Source organism: Bombus fervidus, chromosome 12 (assembly GCF_041682495.2).
Source record: "Bombus fervidus isolate BK054 chromosome 12, iyBomFerv1, whole genome shotgun sequence".
NCBI classification, from domain to species: domain Eukaryota; kingdom Metazoa; phylum Arthropoda; class Insecta; order Hymenoptera; family Apidae; genus Bombus; species Bombus fervidus.
The window spans coordinates 11045747-11068407 of NC_091528.1; the positions used below are offsets into that span (position 1 = coordinate 11045747).

The 22661-nt window shown below is 45.0% G+C and overlaps 7 protein-coding genes across 7 annotated transcripts; 5 read left to right on the plus strand and 2 right to left on the minus strand.

Annotated features, from left to right (window-relative positions):
• Positions 1 to 395: 395 nt before the first annotated feature.
• LOC139992868 (uncharacterized) lies at positions 396 to 3899 on the minus strand. The gene has a single exon (XM_072014133.1). It carries the CDS (start codon positions 3063 to 3065, stop codon positions 2373 to 2375), a length of 693 nt encoding a protein of 230 aa, XP_071870234.1. The 5' UTR covers positions 3066 to 3899; the 3' UTR covers positions 396 to 2372.
• A 1758-nt stretch (positions 3900 to 5657) lies between these two features.
• On the minus strand, positions 5658 to 6318 carry LOC141445862 (uncharacterized). The gene is made up of 2 exons (XM_074111994.1): positions 6225 to 6318; positions 5658 to 6129 (listed from the first exon to the last, which is right to left on the minus strand). Exons 1-2 carry the CDS (start codon positions 6234 to 6236, stop codon positions 5875 to 5877), a joined length of 267 nt encoding a protein of 88 aa, XP_073968095.1. The 5' UTR covers positions 6237 to 6318; the 3' UTR covers positions 5658 to 5874.
• A 1579-nt stretch (positions 6319 to 7897) lies between these two features.
• LOC141445861 (uncharacterized) lies at positions 7898 to 8564 on the plus strand. Its single transcript, XM_074111993.1, has 2 exons — positions 7898 to 8052; positions 8180 to 8564. Exons 1-2 carry the CDS (start codon positions 8038 to 8040, stop codon positions 8468 to 8470), a joined length of 306 nt encoding a protein of 101 aa, XP_073968094.1. The 5' UTR covers positions 7898 to 8037; the 3' UTR covers positions 8471 to 8564.
• A 2020-nt stretch (positions 8565 to 10584) lies between these two features.
• Positions 10585 to 11883, plus strand: LOC141445858 (uncharacterized). Its single transcript, XM_074111990.1, has 2 exons — positions 10585 to 10714; positions 11297 to 11883. The coding sequence occupies exons 1-2, from the start codon at positions 10694 to 10696 to the stop codon at positions 11555 to 11557; spliced, it is 282 nt and encodes a 93-aa protein (XP_073968091.1). The 5' UTR covers positions 10585 to 10693; the 3' UTR covers positions 11558 to 11883.
• Positions 11884 to 12024: 141 nt separating this feature from the next.
• LOC139992810 (tubulin beta chain) lies at positions 12025 to 15322 on the plus strand. The gene is made up of 5 exons (XM_072014014.2): positions 12025 to 12384; positions 12813 to 13277; positions 13681 to 13985; positions 14077 to 14374; positions 14883 to 15322. The coding sequence occupies exons 1-5, from the start codon at positions 12328 to 12330 to the stop codon at positions 15099 to 15101; spliced, it is 1344 nt and encodes a 447-aa protein (XP_071870115.1). The 5' UTR covers positions 12025 to 12327; the 3' UTR covers positions 15102 to 15322.
• A 3069-nt stretch (positions 15323 to 18391) lies between these two features.
• On the plus strand, positions 18392 to 18996 carry LOC139992894 (uncharacterized). Its single transcript, XM_072014180.2, has one exon. It carries the CDS (start codon positions 18493 to 18495, stop codon positions 18820 to 18822), a length of 330 nt encoding a protein of 109 aa, XP_071870281.1. The 5' UTR covers positions 18392 to 18492; the 3' UTR covers positions 18823 to 18996.
• Positions 18997 to 20193: 1197 nt separating this feature from the next.
• Positions 20194 to 22610, plus strand: LOC139992771 (uncharacterized). The gene is made up of 3 exons (XM_072013959.1): positions 20194 to 20325; positions 20447 to 20749; positions 20842 to 22610. Exons 1-3 carry the CDS (start codon positions 20314 to 20316, stop codon positions 20944 to 20946), a joined length of 420 nt encoding a protein of 139 aa, XP_071870060.1. The 5' UTR covers positions 20194 to 20313; the 3' UTR covers positions 20947 to 22610.
• The last annotated feature ends 51 nt before the right edge of the window (positions 22611 to 22661 follow it).

Below are 22661 nucleotides of genomic sequence, written 5' to 3' on the forward strand. Positions count from 1 at the left end.
CGCTTGCCTCGAGTGACGTCACGGGGGTGCAAACCCCTGCAAGTGGGTCACTCGTTGATTCTGTCATGGCCGTAGCTATAAACGGACCAGGGACGTCCTTCCATGTTTCCACGTCTTTCCGCGAATCGTGTTCCGGTACGAGCACGTTGCGTACAGATCGGCCGGAACGACGTTGTTTCTCCGACGACATGCTCCGGACACGAGAACGGAAATCTTCCGTCCTGTCAATTATTTCCAAGCAAACGCAATAGCGGTGTCGGCTGTTGTTGCTCGATTTAACTTCATCCTTCGGGAAAATCTCTGTTTCGGATAATTCGAGTAAAGAGCGTAATTCGTAAGAGGATAAAATAGCCGGAGGATGTTAATGGTAAACGGGAAGGCTATAAATGTGAACGTCGGTATGAATGAAAAACGTTTATTTGAAACGTAAACTACGTGTAGTATCGACATAGGTAATACTTAATATAAAATATTCAGTCCTGAGAATCTGCATTTCTCGCATATTCTATCGTTCTCGCTTTTTTTCTCTTCTTGTATTTTCGCGCGAGAATCATCGCGCATACGCGAATTCGAATTCGCGAAGACATTTATTAGGCGTGTGTTAGCGTTCTATTTTTCTCTCGTCGCAAGATATCGTACATCTGTGTGCCAATTTTTTCGCGACATACCATATAACTCACGCGGTAGATATTTACAAGGCACTGAAAGATCGCGTATACGTTCCGCGATTACGTTCGCCTTCACGTAAATGAGAACTTTCGACGTTAGTTTAAGAAAAAGATTTCCCTTCGCCATGGTTTCGTTCGGATTCGTTTCGCCGCAACCGTTCGACTCACCGGCGTCCGTCTTTCGAGTATCGTTATTGTCCGTGTTATTCTCGTCTCGCGTGAGAATGAAACTGGAACGAAAACGAGGTCGAAAACAGAACGATCCGCTCCTTTTTCATCGCGACACTCGCCAAGCGTCTGTTAGCACAGCAGGCCTTGCGAAAGAAGGAACAGAAACTTTACAAACTCGTTTAACGTCTCGCCGTAGCACGCACACACTCGAATTTGCTAGTCTCGAGCGAACGATTGCGCTGAACGAAGCTCACGATACCATTTGCGAATCGTGATATGTTTTAAAAGTATCCTTAACGAACAAGTAATTCTAATCTATCTGAAATATTCACGACCGAACGTTACGTCGGACGGTTAGCGATAAAGATCGCGCGAGATCGCGAACGTTTCGTTTCGATTCTTTCCACGATCCTTTCAATCCGTTCGTTCCTTATTAAAAAAAAAAAAAGCACCAGAGTTGCGCGATCTCGGCGCGTTCACACGTAATTGACTCGTATATCGCGATAACCGACCTCGGTTTCGCCACCATATAATACCTTTTCGCGAAACGACGTTTCGATAGAAGCGCATCGAGAATGATGTGCTTCGTTGCGAATTCGACAAAGAAGCTGCATTCGTAAGACGGATCGTCGACCGATCGCATCGGTACCTAACGTTCGAACGTTCGATCCATCTTATTTTATTCCTCTTCGCGCTTGCGATCGAAACGGATCGCCAAATTAATCGTCAACTATGGAATTCGTTGGCGTGTAACGTAATTGGTATCGCTATTGTACATGTTTTTATCGAGTGTACTAATCGTTTGCTACAAAAGGTAGGTACATACATGCTTACACGGCTACGTTCTGTCTACGTGATCTATCTCGTTTACGAATAAGAGACCAACAATTTAAAACGCAATGTACTTGCACGTCGACGAACGCAACTTTCCCGCACTTTTCGCCTTCTTCTCTCCCTAGCGACCGACGACCGACCAAATATATGATCGGTCTCGAACGAAAGAAAATCTCGACGGAGGAAGAAGCGCGCCGGATTTGCTTTCCTCGAAGTTTCTGGGAGAGCGAAAAGATGCGAAACGCTCTACGTTCGCCGAACCTTCTTCGACGCCCGTTACAATTATTTCGCTCGTATCGCTCTAGGTTCGTATACATTTTGATCCACTCGTTTGGTCGAGGTTTGAAAAAACAGCGGCGAGAAAACGGCCGCGATTGACAAAAGTAGAAAGTACGGAAACGGAAGCGTGGGCTACGAATTCGTGTAGATCGTGCGAGCAAACATCTCGTACGCGAAGAATGGTCCAAGAGCGGAGGGTCCGTTCGATTGTTTGCGCGATTTAATATCGAGACGATCGCGCAACGAAACTCGAAATCGTTGGTAATGAGATAGATAGATAGATAGATAGATAGAGAGAGAGATAAAGAGAGAGAGAGAGAGAGACCGGAATTGAGCGAGTGTATCGTTTAAAACGTATGAAACTTGGATGAATCGAGTGAACCGGCTTCGACTGGAATCGCCATCGATCGTGATTGCTTCTTATCGGTAGAGACCGACGGTGTCTTGACAGGAACAGGGCATCGTCAATTGCTGTGCCATGTTCCTTGGAACCCTCTGCGTTGGTAGGCCCGAAAGACCTCTGACGTACGTGTAGGACACCGGACTGCGTAGGATTCTTTTGGGGCTCTTCTTCGCGTGCTTGTTCTCCTTCCCTTCCCACTTGGAGGATATCTTGAGAGTTTGAAGCGCTCTTCGAAGAGTATCTGCCGTGCTGGATCTTTTCAACGAGTCGCTGTCGGTGCTGCTATGGGCGTCCGATGGACTCGAAGAGTACGAAAGCGACTCTGAAGTTCTTCCAACGCCTCTAACGTCTCCAGGGCTCCAAGAACGCGAGGACTTGGCACGAACTCGCTCCGAACTTCTCTGAATGCTAGAGAGTCTCTCCTGAGAACGAGTTGGTCGACCGCGAAGTCGGTCCAAGTAGCAGTGGGTTCTCGGCGACCTGGTGGCGCGGCATAATCGCTCGCTGCTTCCGCGACGCGACAGTCTCTCCGCGCTTCCGGTACTTCCACCGCTGCTGCAACCACTGTCCGTGCTGCACTCGTCGTCTCCAAATTCTTGTTTCGAAGAACCAGGACCCACGGTCGGGCTGACTCTTCGTTTACCGTCGCCCTTTTGGTTCTCTCGGCGACGATCGTCTTCCGGATCGGTCAATCTAGTCGTGTCCTCCATTCTCAGTGACCTACGAAAGCCACCGATTCGATCGAGATCGCGGATAAAAATCTGCACCGTTCGGTTAGCCAGCTCGCAAATTTTGTTTCGTTCGATTAGAACTCGTTCGTTCAGAATTAACGCGAGTTTCGTTCGTTGACTCGCTGTCTTTCGCCTAAACGATGACAAATGCGCGCCCTTTCTGTCACGGTTGATCAATTTCCGTGCGGCTAATCGATTCCACACTCGTTTCACTGTGCTTATACTTGCGTAAAACGATGCTTTCGAAGAGAAACTAGCGTTTCGTTGATCTTTTATCTTCACACGTTCCCCACTGTTCTGTATTCTTATTACTGTTACTGGATGCTTTTTCCGTCTTTCCTCGAGTCGTTCATCCTTGTGTGCCAGAAGAACAGTTTTGTTTGACGGTTGATCGCAAACACGCGTTTTATCAATTTGTCGTTGATTGCCGGGTTTGCCGTGTGTATTTCGCACGCTTTCGTGAGCGAACTGAGACTCGGAGACTCGCGTTCTTCTCTTATATAGCGTCGCGGCTATGCCGAGGGTGCGCGCATGTCCTCTCCACCACGTGAGGGTTCGAGTCGTATCTGCGAGGACGCGATATCGGGATGAATGCGGCCGACGCGGTTTTCGGACGTTGCTCGTCCGAAACGCGATTCACCAATCGGCGCCATTTTCGTTATTTTCGGACCATTCACTTCGATTTCTCTCGCCCGAATCGCACGCGTATTTTTAATCGGCTCACGTCCATCGTATTTCGATCAAAATACATTTTCGCAAACGGCGAATCCACGAATCACGAATAGGGAGAAGGCGCTTGAGCGCGTAGAAGAAGCGCTTCTTTTTTTTTTTTTCTTTTTTAGGCCGGACCATATATTCCTAATGACGTAACGAGCGGAGAACATCGAACCTCCTTTGTGGTAGACGATCGATACGTCGAATGCTCTTGGTGAAACGAATTCGTTAAAATTAGCAATGCCGCGATTTAATGGACGCCGGTTAAGAGAGTGGGACGAGCAATCGAGGTAGTAGATAAGGGCAAAAGAGGGCAATAATGGGGACAGTGCAAGTATTGTATCGCGTCTCGAAGCAGAGAGGTCGGTGAACTGCAGCGTGCGATCGATGCCAAGGGGTGGATGTACCATGCAGGCTGATCGCATTGCCGCCAGCGCCGGATGCACCCGGATAATCAATAATTTTGTAAATAACGACACGAACCAAGAATACAAGATAATACGTAGGAAATATTAATATATCGAAATACGGAAGCAAACATATCGAATATAGAAATTAATATATAAGCGAAAATGCATCGCACCCCGGCTGTTAGCTCCTAATGCAGCGTAACGAGGGACGTAACGAGGTTCGTCGTAACAGAATAGAACGATTCGGTTATATGTAGATTTCCCCTTCCTTTTCCTAGCAGACGCTTTCGTACGATGGTACACGGTGACGCGAAGAAAAATTTCATTCTCGATGTTATTACGGTAACACGTGTTGCGGTGCCAAGAATATTGCGAAGCGGAACACGTTGACTGTCTCGAAACGCAACGTGACGCGGTGTATATTCACCGAAGACAATTTGCTCGATTTCATCGGAAAATTCGTGTATGTTAAACCTTTAGCGGATTAACAGCATATTGGACGAAGCAGCAGCGAACCACGAACGGCACATCCAGTACACGACGTACGCGAGGACATTGCATTTACCTTTTACGTAACGATTCTGGTATTGTTGTTGCCGCATAATTGATTCGTCGTTTGTAGAAACAAAAGGCCGCCATGGCCTTGCTCGATTTCAACAAAACGCAACGATTCCTCCCTTGTCATCGATGGCGAATTTCTGGCTCGAATTCTTCTTCTGGGATATAATAGCGAGACCAGTCGCCGACTCGTTTGACATTTTCAAACGACCGTCTGTACCGTCAACCCTTGTATTTTCATCCGCTCTTTTCTATAGCGCGTTGTCTATTTCCTTCGTATCCGCTACATTCTTACCATCTTTCGTCGCACGTTCCACCGCTTCTAAATTGAAATCGCTACGCTTTGAATGAGCGACGCTTTGGTTCGCTTGGCTCTCGTCGATACGCTCGACGAACCACGCGAGATACCACGTATTACGTTCGCTTCGAAGGAGAGGAGAACGCGATAGTTGTTTATCTAAGAAAGCGACGGTGCAACGGTTGTCCCGTAAAATCGGTCCAAACTCGAACAGCAGCAGTTCGAACATCAGCTCGAATAATCATCGGACGAAGAATGCACGCTAGGCTTTTCGCTCGGTTAATTCGTCCGATCTTATTCCAAACGAATATTTCTTATTTGTTCGATCTCACCTAAGAGTGCATACACGCGCCACTCCGTATTCCAATACGCGAACACACATTTTTATATGACATAAGTGGGTGGAGAACGATTATTCGGAGTGTGGTCACGCCTACGTTCATTCTTATATAATTGAATTTACAGAGTAACGAGGAATCACGTAACGAGCTGTACGCGATAGATTCATTAACGAATAAACAAGTAATCGTCGAAATGTAAACTACGGGACGTCAAGAAACATGTACGCGTATCGAGGAAATAAGGAAGCTCTTTGCGTTTGAACAGTTTTATTGATACCGAATCTAAAAGTATAAGAACATTGTCGGAGAATCGAAGCACGAACGATACTTCACGGAAAGTACAGAGATGCGATTATTGATCTTTTCAGGATGAGAAAGAGATGAGTCGATTGGTTGATTACTCGATGGTTCGGTTCAGTCGCTCGATCGCTCGATCGATCCATGTCGCCTCGTCGATCGCAGATAGATTAGACGACGTAGCCTTTGTAAATGTAAGAGGAAGCAGGCGCGTAACTAGCAACGGGAATAGGCGCCGGATAGTTGGAGTAGAGAAGGGGTGTTCCGATGTTCGAGAGAAGAGCTGGTGCAGCCAATGGAGCGGCGGCCAGGGGAGCGGCGACCAGAGATGCCGAGGGTGCCGGACCTGGTGCTGGTGCCGGGGCTGGTGCAGGAGCGGGCGACGGTGCAGCCAACGCGACCGCCAATAATCCAGCGAACAACAGCTACGCTCACAAAAATTCGATCAAGAGAAGATTCTTCCTTTGCTTACCCTGTTTCCGTCCGCGCAACATCCAGCAACCCGATCTCCAGCACTCACCGTTTTGAACATTGTCGGTTGTGGTTGAAACGTGTGGATACACTACGTAAAAGCTGAGACGATTATACCTCAATTCCCGAGGAAACGCTGCTTATATAGGGGAAACCGCGACAAAGATTCTCATCTCTCTACATCCCCCTTCCTTTTGCCCATCTCTCTACATCTCGTTCCTTTTACCCGTCTCTGGTATTCCACGAAGGGCAACAGCCGGTCTTCGAAGCAGACCATGAACGGGACACTCGCTTCCTTCTTGTTGGTACGCGCAATTTTTTCCACCGTCCGACCAATCGACTTCTCCCTTTGTGCCTCTCTGCAAACGTTTTCCCGTGTATCGACCAACTACCGGCGAATCGCGGATTTCTTCAAGGTTGCACGGGACCAGGCGTGTCCCAACAATACGCGCCATTTCCTTCTTTTTCGAGTCTACGTTCGAGCAACTTTTTTCCATCGAGCACAAACAGGTTTTCCCCTTTTCTCCAGCATCGCGTTGTCCTTGCGACTTCGAAAAACGATTGACGATCCGAGGATAGCTTAATGGCTCGTTGGCTACGAGGTACGAACAACAACCACCGTCTTTCAACCTGCTCGAAATAATTATCAACATCCGCGGCATCGTTTGTTCTTCCCACGCTCCTACAGCGCTCATATCGTGTCAAGAAAGAATAGCCAAAGTGAAGAAGCGAGAAAGACGATGCATGGGACGAATTCGAAATTATGCGAGTTTTAATACAGCTTTCGTCCGCTTGCCGATTCCAAATTGCAAGAAATAACGATGAAATTAACGAACGTGAAACGTCAGCCTGTCGTACCTTCCGTGTCGAGATACGAGCTGTATCCCGACCGAAGGGGAAACAACGTTTGTTGGTCTCGCCCGGACTCGACGAACTTGAACTTGAGAAAAAAGCATTTGCTTTGCCTTGGAGGTGTTCAGCCTTGTGGTAACCGAGAGAAAGATAGAGCGAGCCGAACACGGAGACAAAGGAGGGATGCGAGTAACCAGATCGAGCGAGTGAGAGGCGTAGTAGGAAAAGAATCGATGAAAACGAAATGTAACGATCGGAGAAAAAACAGAAACGCGACTAATCGAACAATTTTTTTAAACCAAACCAAATAGGATGTACGAGTTAGATGTGTAACGAAGTCGGACTATTAAAGTAGACTATTTAAATGAGGCTGAGAGGGAAAGAGAGAGAGAGAGAGAGAGAGACAGACAGACAGACAGAGACTAGATAAAAAATGATGAAAAACTAGATGAAAGTAGTTGCAGATAGATCGTGTGGGAAGCAGAACGACCCGCGTAATCACTGAGCCGGCTTTGTAACCTTGTTGTGCGTTCCAACCGGACAAGCACGTAGTCGAGAGGGTTATACAATTGCTCGGTCTGGTTGCTTACGTAATTTCGTGATACTCGTAGAAGTGTCCGCCCTGTGCTTCTCTTTCGATCAAGGTCATCGAAATCGATCGATCCGTTTGTTGCGAGTGATAGCTATCAAACGCGAGCAGTTTGAAAATACGATACAGGATGAGGAACGCGTCGCGTCGCGTCGCGCCGTCCGCGCCCGCGCCGTAACGAGCGAGGGAACGCGTGAAAACGGCCGATGCTTCGCGCCCGGCATTCCAATGCGACCGCAACCAACAAAATTGATACGAAGGTGACTACACCAAGGAGGTCGGAACTTTCGCAAGCCCCGTATCCACCGTCCTTTTCGTAAGTCCACCACCCCATCAGCGCCGGACATTGGTATAAAGCGAGGACGCTTCGACGATTCTGCACTCATCGCTCAACAGCCGAAACAAACACACAAGCTCAACAATGATCAAGACAGCGGTAAGTGGTTTGATCGCGATCCAGATGATCTGGACTTTGTTTAAATCCTAATACATATACATATACATATATATATATATAGAAAGAAAATGAAAAATTTTATTTTCAAATCTATTGCTTTCCACAGTGCATCGTTCTCTTCGTAGCAGCCGTGGCGTCTGCCGGAGTTCTCCACGCCCCTTTGATTGCTTCTCCAGCGGCGATCGCTGCTGTTCCAGCACCGATTGTAACTGCTAGGAGCAGTCAAGTCGTAGCTAGGAACTACAATACATTCGCTGCCGCACCACTGGCATATACCGCCGCCGTACCTGCAGCCGTGCACGCGGCCATACCAGCAGCATCCGCACCGATTACCCTCGCTGCCGCCGCACCTGCTGCACCATTGCCATACGCTGCGCTCGCCTACACCCATCTATGATTTCTCACCCCTGATACTCCGATCGCCTGTCCGAATCTCTATTTTTAAGTTTTTCTTTTTCATGGAATAAATTGCAATTTAAAACGAAAACAAACGATCCTTCTTTTGTACTCGCATCTACCTGCAATATTCAACCTCTGCTATAACATTTCCATCGTACGCTGCAACGTAATCCTTTCGCACATCGTTCGACAAAACAATTGATCACAGTTTTCCTCCGACACTCTACGCTTTGTTATCTTATTACAGGAGTATCTACTAGAAAGAAATCGAATCTAATTAAAACATTGACACGTCAATGAACGACGAAACGATTCTTTCTTATGGATCGTTACAGTAGCGATCGATAGGTAGGAATTAACGGACCGATCGATCGAGAGATGAATGGCAATAGGAATTATATAGGAAAATACAAGTTTGCTTGTTTACGATCTATTCGTAATCCCTACGGTCCATGCAACTCCTGTCGAAACAATTGCATACGTCGTGCCATTGTTCCAAGTAGCCAGAGATGGTACAAAGGATGCTGCGTTGCATGAGTCAGATCATTATCGCTGTAATTACTGACCCTCTGTAAATTGCATTACGGTGTTATCAAAATAAATTCATTATACGAATGTAACGTAAAGAAAGACGCGTTTCTTTCATCTTTCCAGCGTATGAGAAATTTTTAAAAATATACAAACTTTGCTGCATCGAACGATCGATCTATTATCGAACATCTTTAAAAGAAAAGTTTACGCGTTATTTTCCCAAATATTTGTCTTACAATCGTTTCCTAAAGTCAAAACGTATGGATGAAAAGTAGGACGTCCGTACAGGGTCAAGAGCGAAGTTCGATACAGTATTCCGTATCGATAAATCAAGGGAAAGTTACGAGGAGCAAGTTGATGAACAAATCCACGTTTCCAGTCGGAAATTCGAGTCACGTTCGACGAACGATCTTCGAAACTTGCGATGTCCCAATCGTCGTAGACGCAGTACGTACGGCCGCGTTTCGTATTTGGAACGAGCATGAGCCGCACCCAATGTATATCACTGGTCGAAACTGAACTGCAAACGACATCGATGTCTTCGTTATTGTTGCGTCGATTTTAACTTTGCGAATATCCCGAATAGCCACGATAAACGGCGTTTAAAGGGCGGTTCTACTCTAGTCTCGCTTCGTGCTGCTACGATGTAAACTAGAACGGGCAAGGAATATGATGGAAATTTAAGAAACGACGGTACTTTCAAGTTCGAGTATCAAGTTGTCGATTCTTTTCGTTCTTAAGATTCGTTTCGTAGAGTAAGTAATAAACAAAGAAGAAAATAACTTTTTAATAATTCTGATTCACGCGACGGCAACACGTTCGTCAAAGGTATACCCAAGAATTAATCGGTCAACTGAAACTTTCGATATCTTGTCGATCATTTCAGGAAATACAATTTTCAGAAAAACGTGTTTAAAAGTCGCACCGTACAAGCTATACGTTCTTACCTTTAAACCTTAAATTCCGCGAATTTTACAAATTCGAGAACATAGTTTCGGTAGACGAATCTCTATTCTGAGAAAATGCAAGATAATTCTTTTTCTTTGAAGTTCCGAACCTAGATACCCCGTTAAGGGAAATAAAAGATTTCGTTGGCTTGCAAAATCCCCGTCTATGAGAGCCGAATAGCAAACGCGCATCTTGCAGCGAAACAACTCATCCTACAACGGTCGTTGTCGTTGGCGAGCGAAAATTTCCAACATTTTTCATCGTTTCGCCCTAACGTTCGTTCCCTTCGACGATTTACGATATGCGACGACTGTGTTCGCGTACCGTACCGTCCATCGTCGTATGGTATACGACTGAGGCAAAGGAAAAATGTTACGGACAAAGGGCGTTCGAAGGCAACGTGTATCCGCGGTGAACGACACCGAGCAGCGCGTGGAGCAGCGCGATCAGGAACCACGAGGATAATGCTTAAAAAAGTTAAAGAGAAAAAAGAAGGCTAGATTCGGCTGTAGAGACAGTTACTGTATAATAGCAGGCGTGGCCTAAAACGAGCAAAGTTAATCCGATATGCAGAAGCGTGTTTCTGTCGTATCGTACCGCGAACCGGTGTTGCGAACATGTTCGTAGTGGGAGTATATTACCGGACGAAACTGAGTATAAAAGAGCTCTAGCTAATCCATATGACAGTACAGTTGTCTGTTGTTATCCACTCGATACACTTTCGAGACCTCGACAAGTAAAAATGTTCGCCATGAAATTCTTGGTAAGTTGATCGAGAAGCGAGTTGTGATCGCTTCTTGTGAACAAGCCCGATCGAGAGAATAGATCGGGGCAACGAGCAAGTTTTGACAATAGACGTTCCCTATTCCACGCTTCTTCTTGGTAGTTTGGATAATAGGATTTAATCGATCCTCGATGACTCGTTGTGTTCTTCTCCTGTAGTTTTCATACGAGAAGCTAAGGATCACGATAATCGGTTTGTTTACTCTTTTCGTAAAACAGCGTCTTGCGTTTATTATCACAAACAATTGGCTATATCCTTTTCAAGTCAAAAAAGCGTGCTTTCTTTACCAAAGAACAGGGTTATCGCTCAATCAATTACGAGCTTAAAGACGAGATAAGGTTTCTACTTTTAAAAGTATCAGCACGTATGTTATTCGTTATACGTAAAAATACGCTTTGATGTAATTGCGATCATGCTCGAGCGTGGCTCGATCGATCGACGATCGAGCTTCGTAATTGATACATTTGTATAAACAAAGATAAACGACAAGGAAGTTCTACCGCGATAAGAGAGGAAAGTTGAAACGATAAACCGAAACTAATCTGTTAATTTTTGTTAAAGGTTCTGTTCGCCGGTTTGGTCGCTGCCTGTTCGGCCGGTTTGTTGCCAGCGGCGGTACCAGCAGCAGTGCCAGCAGCGATCGCGGCACCGGTTCCAGCAGCTTTGACGGTCGGAACCTACGCGACCAGCTATAACGCGCACGCGGTTAATCACGCGGTCGCTGCACCGTACATCGCCAGCCCTGTGATCGCCCACGCCGCCGCTGCTCCGCTCGCGTATTCCAGCTTCCCTGCCGCGACCCTCATCGCCGGCAGACGCTGAAAATCCTACCGAAACCGCGTCACCGTTCGAGGACAGTGCAGCCAGAGAGAGACATCCGGTTACGTTCCAACGCAATGGCCATTCCAACCGTGAAACAACTGATTAACCTTCGATACTACCATCCCCACCACAGCAACAAGATCCTGGACCTCGGTGAATGTCATTGATCCGCGATTACAAACGGATGCTGACGACGTTTCAGGATGTTTCCGTTTTCGGTTTTCACTCCTCTCCTTCTTTTATTACTCTCGATCGACAGACCTTTCGCTCGCTTTTTCATTTTGCAAAAAAAAAAACAATAAAAAAGATTTTTCTCCCTTTGAAAACTTCGTCTTTGCCTATTTTATCCTACCACCACATATATATATATATGTTTCTTCCTCTCTGTATCATTTCTTTCGTATTTTTGTATTTTGGGCTTTTGGAGAGAAAGAAGAACGAGTTTATCGTATTTCGATGATATCGAGAAGGCAGAAGAAGAGAGAGATAGATGAATATGAAATTGGCGAGACAAACGATAGACGACAGACGACGAAAGATCCAAGGCAACCGCGAAACAAACGACAACTCGTTGATTACTCTCGCCGATTTTATGCTTTTTCATGTTCCTACGTATCTCCGTGACGAACTCGTGGCTTCGCAGCGATTTCTCAATAATTTTGTAAAATATAGAACTTATAAAAGGGTAGAGATAAGAGGAAAGCGGATAGAAACGATCGGTGGCGAACGAAGATTGGATACGAAGATCGTAGAGGAAGAAGAACAGAGAAATGCGTGAAATCGCTCATCTCCAAGCTGGCCAATGCGGCAATCAGATAGGGGCTAAGGTATTTCTCACGAATTTAATCCGTTAAAGATTATTTCATTGAAATAACAGTGAAAATTGCGTGTACACGATATCGTCGAGAAATTAAAAGAGAAAAGTAAAAAGGTTCAAAGTCCAAATTTTTCCATTTTTTATCGTTTTTGATGAATTTTTATTGCGCGTATCCGTTTCGTATCACGTTCATATTACTCTTTTATAAAATCTATTATTTTTTATGAATTTCATGAGACACATTAGATAGCGTTTAATTGGCATGACGTGTTTCAAATATCATTTTGAACCGATAGAATAAATCAAAGTACCTCTTCGTGGCTTTGACCAAGAATTGAACGAATCGAAGTATTTTAAAATATTTTTTAATGGTCGTAATTCGCGACGGTTAAGCTTCTATATTATAGCCAAGCTCATCCGATACTTATTTTTTGATAGTTTTGGGAAGTGATCTCCGACGAGCATGGTATCGATCCAACGGGCACTTATCACGGTGATTCCGATCTCCAGCTAGAACGTATAAACGTTTATTACAACGAAGCGTCAGGTGGAAAGTATGTTCCTAGGGCGATCCTGGTCGACCTAGAGCCCGGTACCATGGACGCAGTGCGCTCTGGACCGTTCGGTCAGATATTTCGACCGGACAATTTTGTTTTTGGACAGAGCGGCGCCGGCAATAATTGGGCTAAAGGGCACTACACCGAAGGAGCGGAACTCGTCGATTCCGTTCTCGACGTTGTACGAAAAGAAGCTGAAAGCTGCGATTGTCTTCAAGGGTTTCAGTTAACGCATTCTCTTGGCGGTGGAACAGGCGCTGGAATGGGCACGTTGCTTATTTCAAAGATCCGCGAGGAATACCCGGACAGAATTATGATGACGTTCAGCGTGGTACCCTCTCCAAAGGTATTCCTTCTCTTTAATTGTTTCTGTGTTCGAAGCACGGTGGAATATTTAACACAAAGATTGATCGGAAGCCGCGCGCGTAGAAAACTTTTATTAGCTTTTTAAATATAAAAAATATAAAATTCTCGAAAAGGTATTTTAATTATTATTTCGAGTATCTATAAAGTAAAGTAGGGATGTATAATGCTTCCTACGCGATTCGTTATTTTTCAATCAAGTGTTTTGTTTCGTAAGCCCGTTTTATGGAACGGTACGTATCATGACATTTCAGTCGACTTCTAAAGAAAAACATTGCTTATCTATAAATGGGTTTTTTAAACTTCGAACTTTTTCCAACTTTTTAAGCGAAATACTTTACGACCTGTTGTAAAGAATCGGAAAAGTAGATCTCGTATGTTTGCAGGTATCAGACACCGTGGTGGAGCCTTATAACTGCACTCTATCCGTGCATCAGTTGGTTGAAAATACAGACGAATCTTACTGTATCGACAACGAAGCTCTCTATGATATTTGTTTCCGTACTTTAAAGTTAACAACACCAACCTACGGCGACTTGAATCACCTGGTGAGCGCGACGCTTAGCGGAGTAACCACGTGTTTAAGATTCCCTGGACAGCTAAACGCTGATTTGCGTAAACTCGCTGTAAATATGGTACCCTTTCCCCGACTGCATTTCTTTATTCCTGGCTTCGCGCCTTTAACGTCCAGGTACAGTATCGCGTAACTATTTGCTAGCGCTAATCGCTCGAGAGAAACGAAAGAGTTTGTCACATCGCGTACACTGTTCGTTCCGAGACAGAGGTTCGCAGCAGTACAGAGCTCTCACTGTACCAGAACTCACGCAACAAATGTTCGACGCAAAAAATATGATGGCAGCGTGCGATCCTCGTCATGGTCGTTACTTGACAGTCGCAGCTGTTTTTCGAGGGAGAATGTCGATGAAAGAGGTGGACGAACAAATGCTCAATATCCAGAATAAAAACAGTAGTTACTTCGTCGAGTGGATTCCCAGTAACGTTAAGACCGCCGTCTGCGATATTCCTCCTCGCGGATTAAAAATGTCGGCGACTTTCATTGGAAACTCGACGGCCATTCAGGTATACTCGATGGGAACGATACAGCGCAGTTGTAAGTTACAATTTTGAGGAAAGAGGCCCGTTAACGTGGCCACACCCAAGGCCATATATGTTCTTTGGATGCAATTTACGTCTCGAATTGCACAAGTTATTTGCTGATTAATATTCTGCTTAATATCTTTCATTAAGATTATTATACGCTATTAAAATCCTGTCTCTCCTTGATTGTTAAAAAAAATACGACCTACGCCTCCGTTTATAATTTTATTACGTTGCATTAATCCAGATTATCAGGAAAATAATTAATCGGTTCATGCAAGATAACAACTCGGAATATGAATATTTGTTTCCCCCGAAATATCTCGATTTGCAATTGTCGACGCTCTCCTCGCTCATATTACGACCTGTGCTGTATCGTAACCACCTTCGATAAATCAACTTGTCTAGTACGATTCTATCGAACGAAAGAAACAACGATTATCATCTAGAATCTCTGGTTTTTAATTGTATTTCGTAAATGCGAATTTAGGAATTGTTCAAAAGAGTATCGGAACAGTTTACGGCGATGTTCAGGCGGAAAGCTTTCCTGCATTGGTACACGGGAGAAGGTATGGATGAAATGGAATTCACCGAAGCTGAGAGCAATATGAACGATTTGGTTTCCGAGTACCAGCAATATCAAGAAGCCACCGCCGAGGAAGAGGGCGAGTTCGACGAAGAAGAAGAGGGCGAGGGTGAACACCCGTGAGCTTGAATTATCTTTACGAAAGTATATATACATATATAACGAGTTTCGTTTCTTATAAAAATACGCATGTATCACACGAACTGGTATTGCGATTAAAATAGATTTTCTCCTTACACGTTCTCAACTCTTCCATCACACTCTTTTCCTAACAACTCGTCTATCCTCTAACAATAAGACAGCGTATTGTATCTTTAAAAAAACACATCAACTACGTTCCTTTAATATACTGTGTAAAACCAACCACAACACGATTTTTTCTTGGCAAGTTGAAGATCACAAGTGAAAAACACGATTATGTTTCTTGTCTTTTATAGAAGAACAATTTTACAATTCAACGTACGATCGATCGGTTTCGATCGTATTTAATTTCAGGATCAAATACTTTCGTGTTTCTACTACTTTCTTGAATATTTAACAAATATTTGCAGGGTCAAATACCATTAGATTTTATCCAATCGTTGAAACTTTTATTTAAAAAAGCAGCATCTCGTATACGCCAGCCCAGTATCGTCGAACCTACCAGGTGATTCTTTCTTCGATTACTTTATATCAAAATATTTATTAATCATCGATTATTACATCATAACGCGTAGTCTTTACCGTGCGATCTTCGATTGTTCTCGACAAATTCGGTGATCAATCGGCTAACGATATACAGTAACCATCGATAAACCTCGTTTCCCTTGATCCGTTTAGCGGAAAGTTTCCCATGCATTTATGCACGGCTGTATGTTCTCTGTCTCGTAATAAATGCCGTTGATGCATAAGTGGTGAAAGCATACGACGTCGAAGCCTCAACGATCGACCATGAATCATCGAGCGTCCCGCGAGAGAATGAAACGATAGCATTGTCAACGGTATTGTTATACTCGAGGTGGTTCTTTCACGGGTTATGACGTTCTACATTCGATCGGTCGAGGTCCCTCCGAGATTACTACATTCGCGGTTGGCGAGGCACGAACAGACAACATCGCGTTCAAGACCTCGCTTTGCAAGTTATTTATCGTGTCTATACATCTTTTCGGTTCTTTCGTCCGCAATTTCTTCCTCTCGACTCTCGCGTTACAATCCGTTCCAATTTTATCCCTTAAACCTCGTTCGAGTTGCTCGAATTACCTACAATTGCTCGCGAAAGTGTTCGTACGCATGTAGAAACCTTTTGAGAATATGTTATTCGCGGATTGGAGGGGGACACTTTGAAATTTCACCAACGTTAAACTCGTCCGTCGTAATCGAGTTAGCGAAATTTGAAACAAACCTAAAAAATATACGCGAAAGCTACAAAATATTTACTTAGAAAATATTTTCAAGATGTTAATTTCATAAGAGAAAATGTCACGGAACTGTATAATTACCCGGAACAGTAGTTTCGTTAGTTTACAAAACCTATTTCTGTCTCTTGCTCTTAGTAATCCAGTCCGGTCATAACGCGATCTCATATAATACGGCGCTTTTTTAATGCACGTAACTGCTGTGTTATACAGGTGCTAATTTGCCAGCAAAATCGTATCAGTCATGAATCTAATATGTAACCGTAAGTATTTGTATCGAACATGTGATGACAAACACATGTTACGAGCGTGCAAATATAATCAAAGCAGATGAAAATAGACTGTTGCTATCGATTCTTGGAAATTTGTTTGTCGAGGTGACCAGCATTTGACTCTATCAGGATCTGTAGAATCTATATAGAATGATAGACGATAGTCGTAACGAACGCGTACTTATCGCAATTTCAGACGACGATAAACGTCAAAAGCGGTGCAATGGTGGATCACCGGCTTATTTCGATCGAACGATAATCAAGAAACAAAGTGGCGAAAGTACGATACTGGCGCGAAACGCGACATTATCCGCGATCGCTATAAACCTCGAGTGATTCGAACCTCGAGGACGACGGTCACTTTTATAGCGGAGCATCCCCCATCTGCAAGAACTGGTTAACTTTTAACGACGCCAATCGAGAGTCTCGAAAATCCTGTCTGGTGCCGTAATCCGAAAGTCTTTGCACGATATCTGTCGGGAGGCCAAGGCCTTCCGGATTTGGGCGTTGCTAGGCTTCACGGCTATCGGCGATCTCGTATCGGACCATTTCTTATACCGATTCGACCTCCGACGATCGACCGTTCTCTACACCAACCAAAACTTAATGGACGAGCGCGGTCGGCGAAGGTCGAAACAAGTATCAAAGATGAAAAAAAGCGTAAGCTCGTGGAGGACGAACTTTGTCGGATGGCGTTCACCGGAGTAAAGAGACGTTTACGAAACGCGACCTTGCTATGAAATACGCGGTCGGCGGACAGTCGTTGACAAATGAGAAAGATTGATGAGTGCGAAGGAGAGGGAGAGAGAGAGAGAGAGAGAGAGGAAAAGGAAGGAAAGATTTAGATGAGATGAACTGGTTCCGGGAGAAGCAAACGCCAGGCGAATTACGAGAACACGTGCATGGATTTTGTGGAATCGAGTTGGTCGTTCGGTTTCGCAAACGGTGTCACAACATCCCCGCTTCTTTTGTCTCTAGCCTGCTGGTGTAAGAGGCCTTCTAAACGACGCGACGCACGTCGGACTGCGTCGCGACGCGTTTCGGTAGCTCGCGGAGTGGGCGTTAAAACACGGCTTACCAATTGTTACACAATCGCCGCGTTGCTGTTCCAAGTAAACACGCCTGTGTAACGTAATCGGCATCGGCGTTAACTTCGATCGGTACAGGTGGGTTACGTTAGCGTGGAAATAGAGACCGGATTACGGGATGGGATTCGCGTATATTAATTAGCGAACGGTCGGTTAACTAACTGAAATTATCTCGAAATACGAAGGGTGTTTGCTCGTTATAGATATGGTCGATGGATCCTATAATCGGCGGATACAGTCACTGCTTTTCGTACAGGGTGAACTCGTTCGAATCTGTTCGATTAGAACTTGGACATAGGTACACGCGAGACGCTCATCGAGCAAACGATAAGGAAGAGGAGGTGTCGATCGGCATAAGGTCGACGGTATTCGTCGATAACGAAAACGCGAAAAAAATACGACGGGGTCTTTGGAGTACGTTGCACGCGGATCCAGATCAGGATACCCAGTCCTTGACAGTGTTCTCCCCACATGGAGTGCAAGCCGAAACGAAAGGACCCTGAATCTGTCTAGTAACGAAGGTAGTGGGAAGAGTGGTAGGATAATCTCGTTCAGGACTAGTCGAATCGACTGGAGTGGGTATTGTGTGTAAGTGCATGATCGAAACACCCGTTCTTGGTGGGAGAGGTCAACTCGGAGGAATAAAAGGGCAGCAACTCGACTTGTCAAGCATCATTCTGCTCTCAGCGATCTCAGCTGTTATAGCACGAAGCTTCTTCGAGTCTCTTGATCGAGCAACGACACAACTACCTTCGCAACCATGTACAAATTCGTCGCTCTTTTCGCTCTCTTCGCCTGTGCCTTGGCCGCTCCAGCACCGGAACCTGCACCAGGTTTCCTGGCTGCACCGGCGATTCATCCTGCGCCGCTCGTCGCCGCCGCACCACTCGCTGTCGCCCACACAGTGCCCGTCGCCACCAGCTACGCCAACACCTACAAAGTCTCCGTCAAGAGCCCGGTAGTCGCCGCATCTCCTTACTACGCTGCTCCCGTGGCCACCGCCGCCGTCGTCAAGACCGCCGCACCCATCGTCGCTGCTGCACCAGCCGCAACCGTCCTCGCTCACGCTCCGGTCGTCGCCGCATACTGAACCACGCTATACCACGATCAAACGACGGGTCCACATCTCCAGCCGCTCTAGTCGACCGTGCTCTCTCCGATCACGTCGATAACGAGATCGTTCCATCCGGCATCGGACATGACTCGAACATCGACGCTGTCGGCTAATTATCGTCAATAAATTTTTGCTAATTTTCAATTCAAACACTCGTGTCTCTTTCTTTCCTTTGTCGTTGTTTCGTCAAATCACTCGTCTCCTAGTTCCTACTGGTAACTCGTATTCTTCTCTGTTTTATACAGCTACTTTCGCGAAACTGTTTTCTTCGTCGCGTTTAATCACGACCATTTTCCAGATCTACGATTCTACGAGTTCGACATTAGATTTAAAAATCGTTGCAATCGACAAATTTATTTTCCAATCTGATAGATCTTGGAACAAATTAAGAATTAGAACGAATTCAAATAAAAAAAACGGAAAGTATAGGAGGAGCGAGTGTCGTCGATACGAGAGAAATTTCCTCGGTAGGAAATTTGCTTGGCCTCGAGTTTAAGGACGAGCAAAGTACCCAGATCGACCTGCGAACCGGTTACAATCACAAACTCGATTTTTGTCGTCCAAGCAGGCACGCCCTTATCCCTTCTTCGCCTAAGGCGATCGTTACAATGTTTCACGCGAAAATTTATATCTATATTGTCCTTCTTTTCCAAGAATTTCAATAAAATGATTAAAAGGACACGTCTTGTTACCTTGTTGTCCTGTTTGTTAAAGACACGCTGTTTAATTAACAAACCTGATATAGAAGCAACAAATTCAATGCATCGATTTGTATTATCAAACGGATAATAGTGGAAGAGAATTTTCATGGCATCTCGACGACCATGTATTACATCACAGGGGCTTTCGCCCGCTTGTGTCAACCAATCCGGTATACAACTGGTGTGCTCGCTGTGATATAAACACGACGATATTCATTATCCCCGAGCTTGCGTTCCGACTATTATTCCTTGACAATGTTGTTATTCTTCCTTCGTCGCTCTTTGTGGAAGATTTCTTTGGTGCAAAATTAGACGATACGCGATACACGTCACCGTTCGATTTTAACGTGCTAATCTATATACATAAATTAAGTATAACAAACAGTTTTACGTCATTTCAACGACTGTATTTCGATTTCGATGGATTTCATTTTTATATATATTTTTGAAATTCTGTTGGAAAATATGCGAGAAGATAGTTTTGCTTATTCGGTGAATCACCGGGTATCGAGCCAGCAGTGGAAATGTTCCCTAAGATTTTTCATGCAGGTTCAAGGTGAAGCCATGTTACAGAATAAGTCCCGCCCCTAAAGTCGAAGCGGAATGCAAAGATGCGTAGGGACTTGCGTTCCCTACTCGCGGACAGGGACGGGTTTCCTTTTTACAGCACCTCCAAGATCTCTATAAGTACGAGAGGTTCGAGTCGATCCTCGACCAGAAATAAAGCAGCATCTCGAAGCGTGTGTACAGAAAGCTCGGACTCGTCATGTTTAAATTCGTGAGTAAAACATTCCGAGCTTCGTAATATTAATATTTCCTAAAAAGAAAAAAAAAAAAAACTGACCGAATCATAACTGTTCTTGGTCTATGAGAAAAAGAATCATCTGTCGTCTTTATAGATTATTCTAGCTGTCGCGGTCGCCGCGGCTAACGCCGCTCCAACATCTCCATCGACAGCCAAACAGGAAACTTCCGCCGACTCTATCCCCCTACCAACCCCTACACCGGCTCCAGCACCGGCTCTAGCACCGGCTCTAGCTTCGTCACCTTCGGCATTGGCTGCGGCAAGATCTCCCGCATCTGCAAAGGCTCTCACTACGATAACCGAGATAAAAACACCAGCCTCGACGACGAAACTATCGCATCTGGTAGCACCTCTAGCGACCTCCGTAGCTGCGGCCCCCATTCTCTCGCCTCTACAGGTCTGTAAGACTCCATGTTCGACCGAGCAGCTAATCAGCCGTTCGTTTCGAGTATCTCTCACACGCTCAAGGTAACTTTGATTTCTTTCCAGGTGTCTGCGTACGCTTACGCGTTGCCAGCACTGGCGCCGCTCGAACTAGCAGCAGCACCTTCCACTTACTCGATCGAACAGCACGGATATCGCATTATCTACTGACGTCGTGAATTGTGAATCATCGTTCGTTGTGGGATTCAGGCGGTAACGCATCCCCTAACGTACCAACATGCAGAAAACGGCTTTCCTTCTCACCAGTCATCTCCTCTCCATGTATCGTGCATCGATAAATTCACTCGAATCACGTAACATTAATTCGTTTCAAATACACATCAGTTCATAAAATCGAAACTTTGTCCGAGTATCTGTACCCTTCCTTCGCTTCCTTAAACGTGAATCGAAATCGAAAGTGAAGATAGAAGCCGCTTTCACTGCGCCAACGAAACTCTTTCCACCGTGACACCAAGACGATGCACAAGGAATGACAATACGCTCTGACCGTCATACGTAATCCATAATTCGTAATCTTTACTCGCTTATTACCGGTTGCTCTCGGTGTAAATAAGCTACGATAATTGCAACGTTCCCTCGATTCCTTCATTTTCCCAGAAACTTTCGGAAAGAACGTAATTCAATGGCGATTTCACTGCAGTCGACGGCACGCGTAAAACCCACTGGGGTTACGACAGAGGGTGGAAAATCCGGATTGCGTAACCGAACACAGCTCGATGCCGCACAGTGCCGTATCCGTACTCGACGTTTCACCGTTGCTCGCAAACGCACCTGGCTTTGACTTTACCTATCATCCTTGAAACGAGGAAAATTCTAACGAAACAATGGCGAGCAATTTTTTTTTCATCGATCGATATTTAGCAAATCGATGATGGGACTCGGGTAGAGCAAGGAACGCTTTCTCCCGGATCTTGAAGGCGCGATATGGAACAACCTGCTACGAAAATGGTCGTTGTGGAGGCGTACGAACGTAACTATGGGCTTGAAAAATGTTAGCATCGCAGACGTATTAAAAAGTCGAAGCATCAAAACGCGGAACGCTCTGCAGCTGGACCGATGGTTCGTTTACTTTCCCATCGTCGCCGAATAGAAGAGAAACCATCGACTTTCTTATAACCGCAACGTATTCCGTGCTTTTTCGCCAAATCGTAATACGCGTTGAGTTTATAAACTAAAACTCGAATCAAATTCTTCCATTTGATGGTAGAACCTTTCGACGTCGTAACAGCGTGAGCGCAATCGTTTATCGTCTTCCTTCGACGATTAACTAAATCAGAATAGCTCGAATCACGGTTTAATTCGTTTTTCAAGTATCAAAAAACGTATAATTGTTTGCTATTTCTCGATAATTGACCGAAGAAAAGCATGTTTAAATCTAAGGTCGGTTCGTTCTTAAAAGAGAAGGCGCGGTGGTCAACATTACGCAAGTCTATTAACGAAAATCCCAAGTTACTCAATGTGCTTGCGTAGATTTGTACGCAACTACGCTGCCTACCTCGCGTCATCCGTGTCTCGACCCCGATCGATCGATAAATTTGCATCTACGCATCCTATCGTTATTCTTTTCCTTCATTGTCGATTCAATTCTCATCGACGCAAATTCCAGATATATCGGCGTCATTCCCACAGGATCATGCCCGTATAATATCAAAAGAATTACAAGGAGGAAATATCACAGAATACGCGATTCCGATTTCTATTCATCGATATTTCCTTTAATAGAAGATCCATTTAGAACGTAATTATAACTTGGAAATTAAACAGTAAGAGAACAAACGATCTATGACTACCGTCGTACCGTGTGGCGCGAATTTTGTTCGAGCGTTGGCTACAAGAATACGATATAATTCGAGGAACCTATCCGA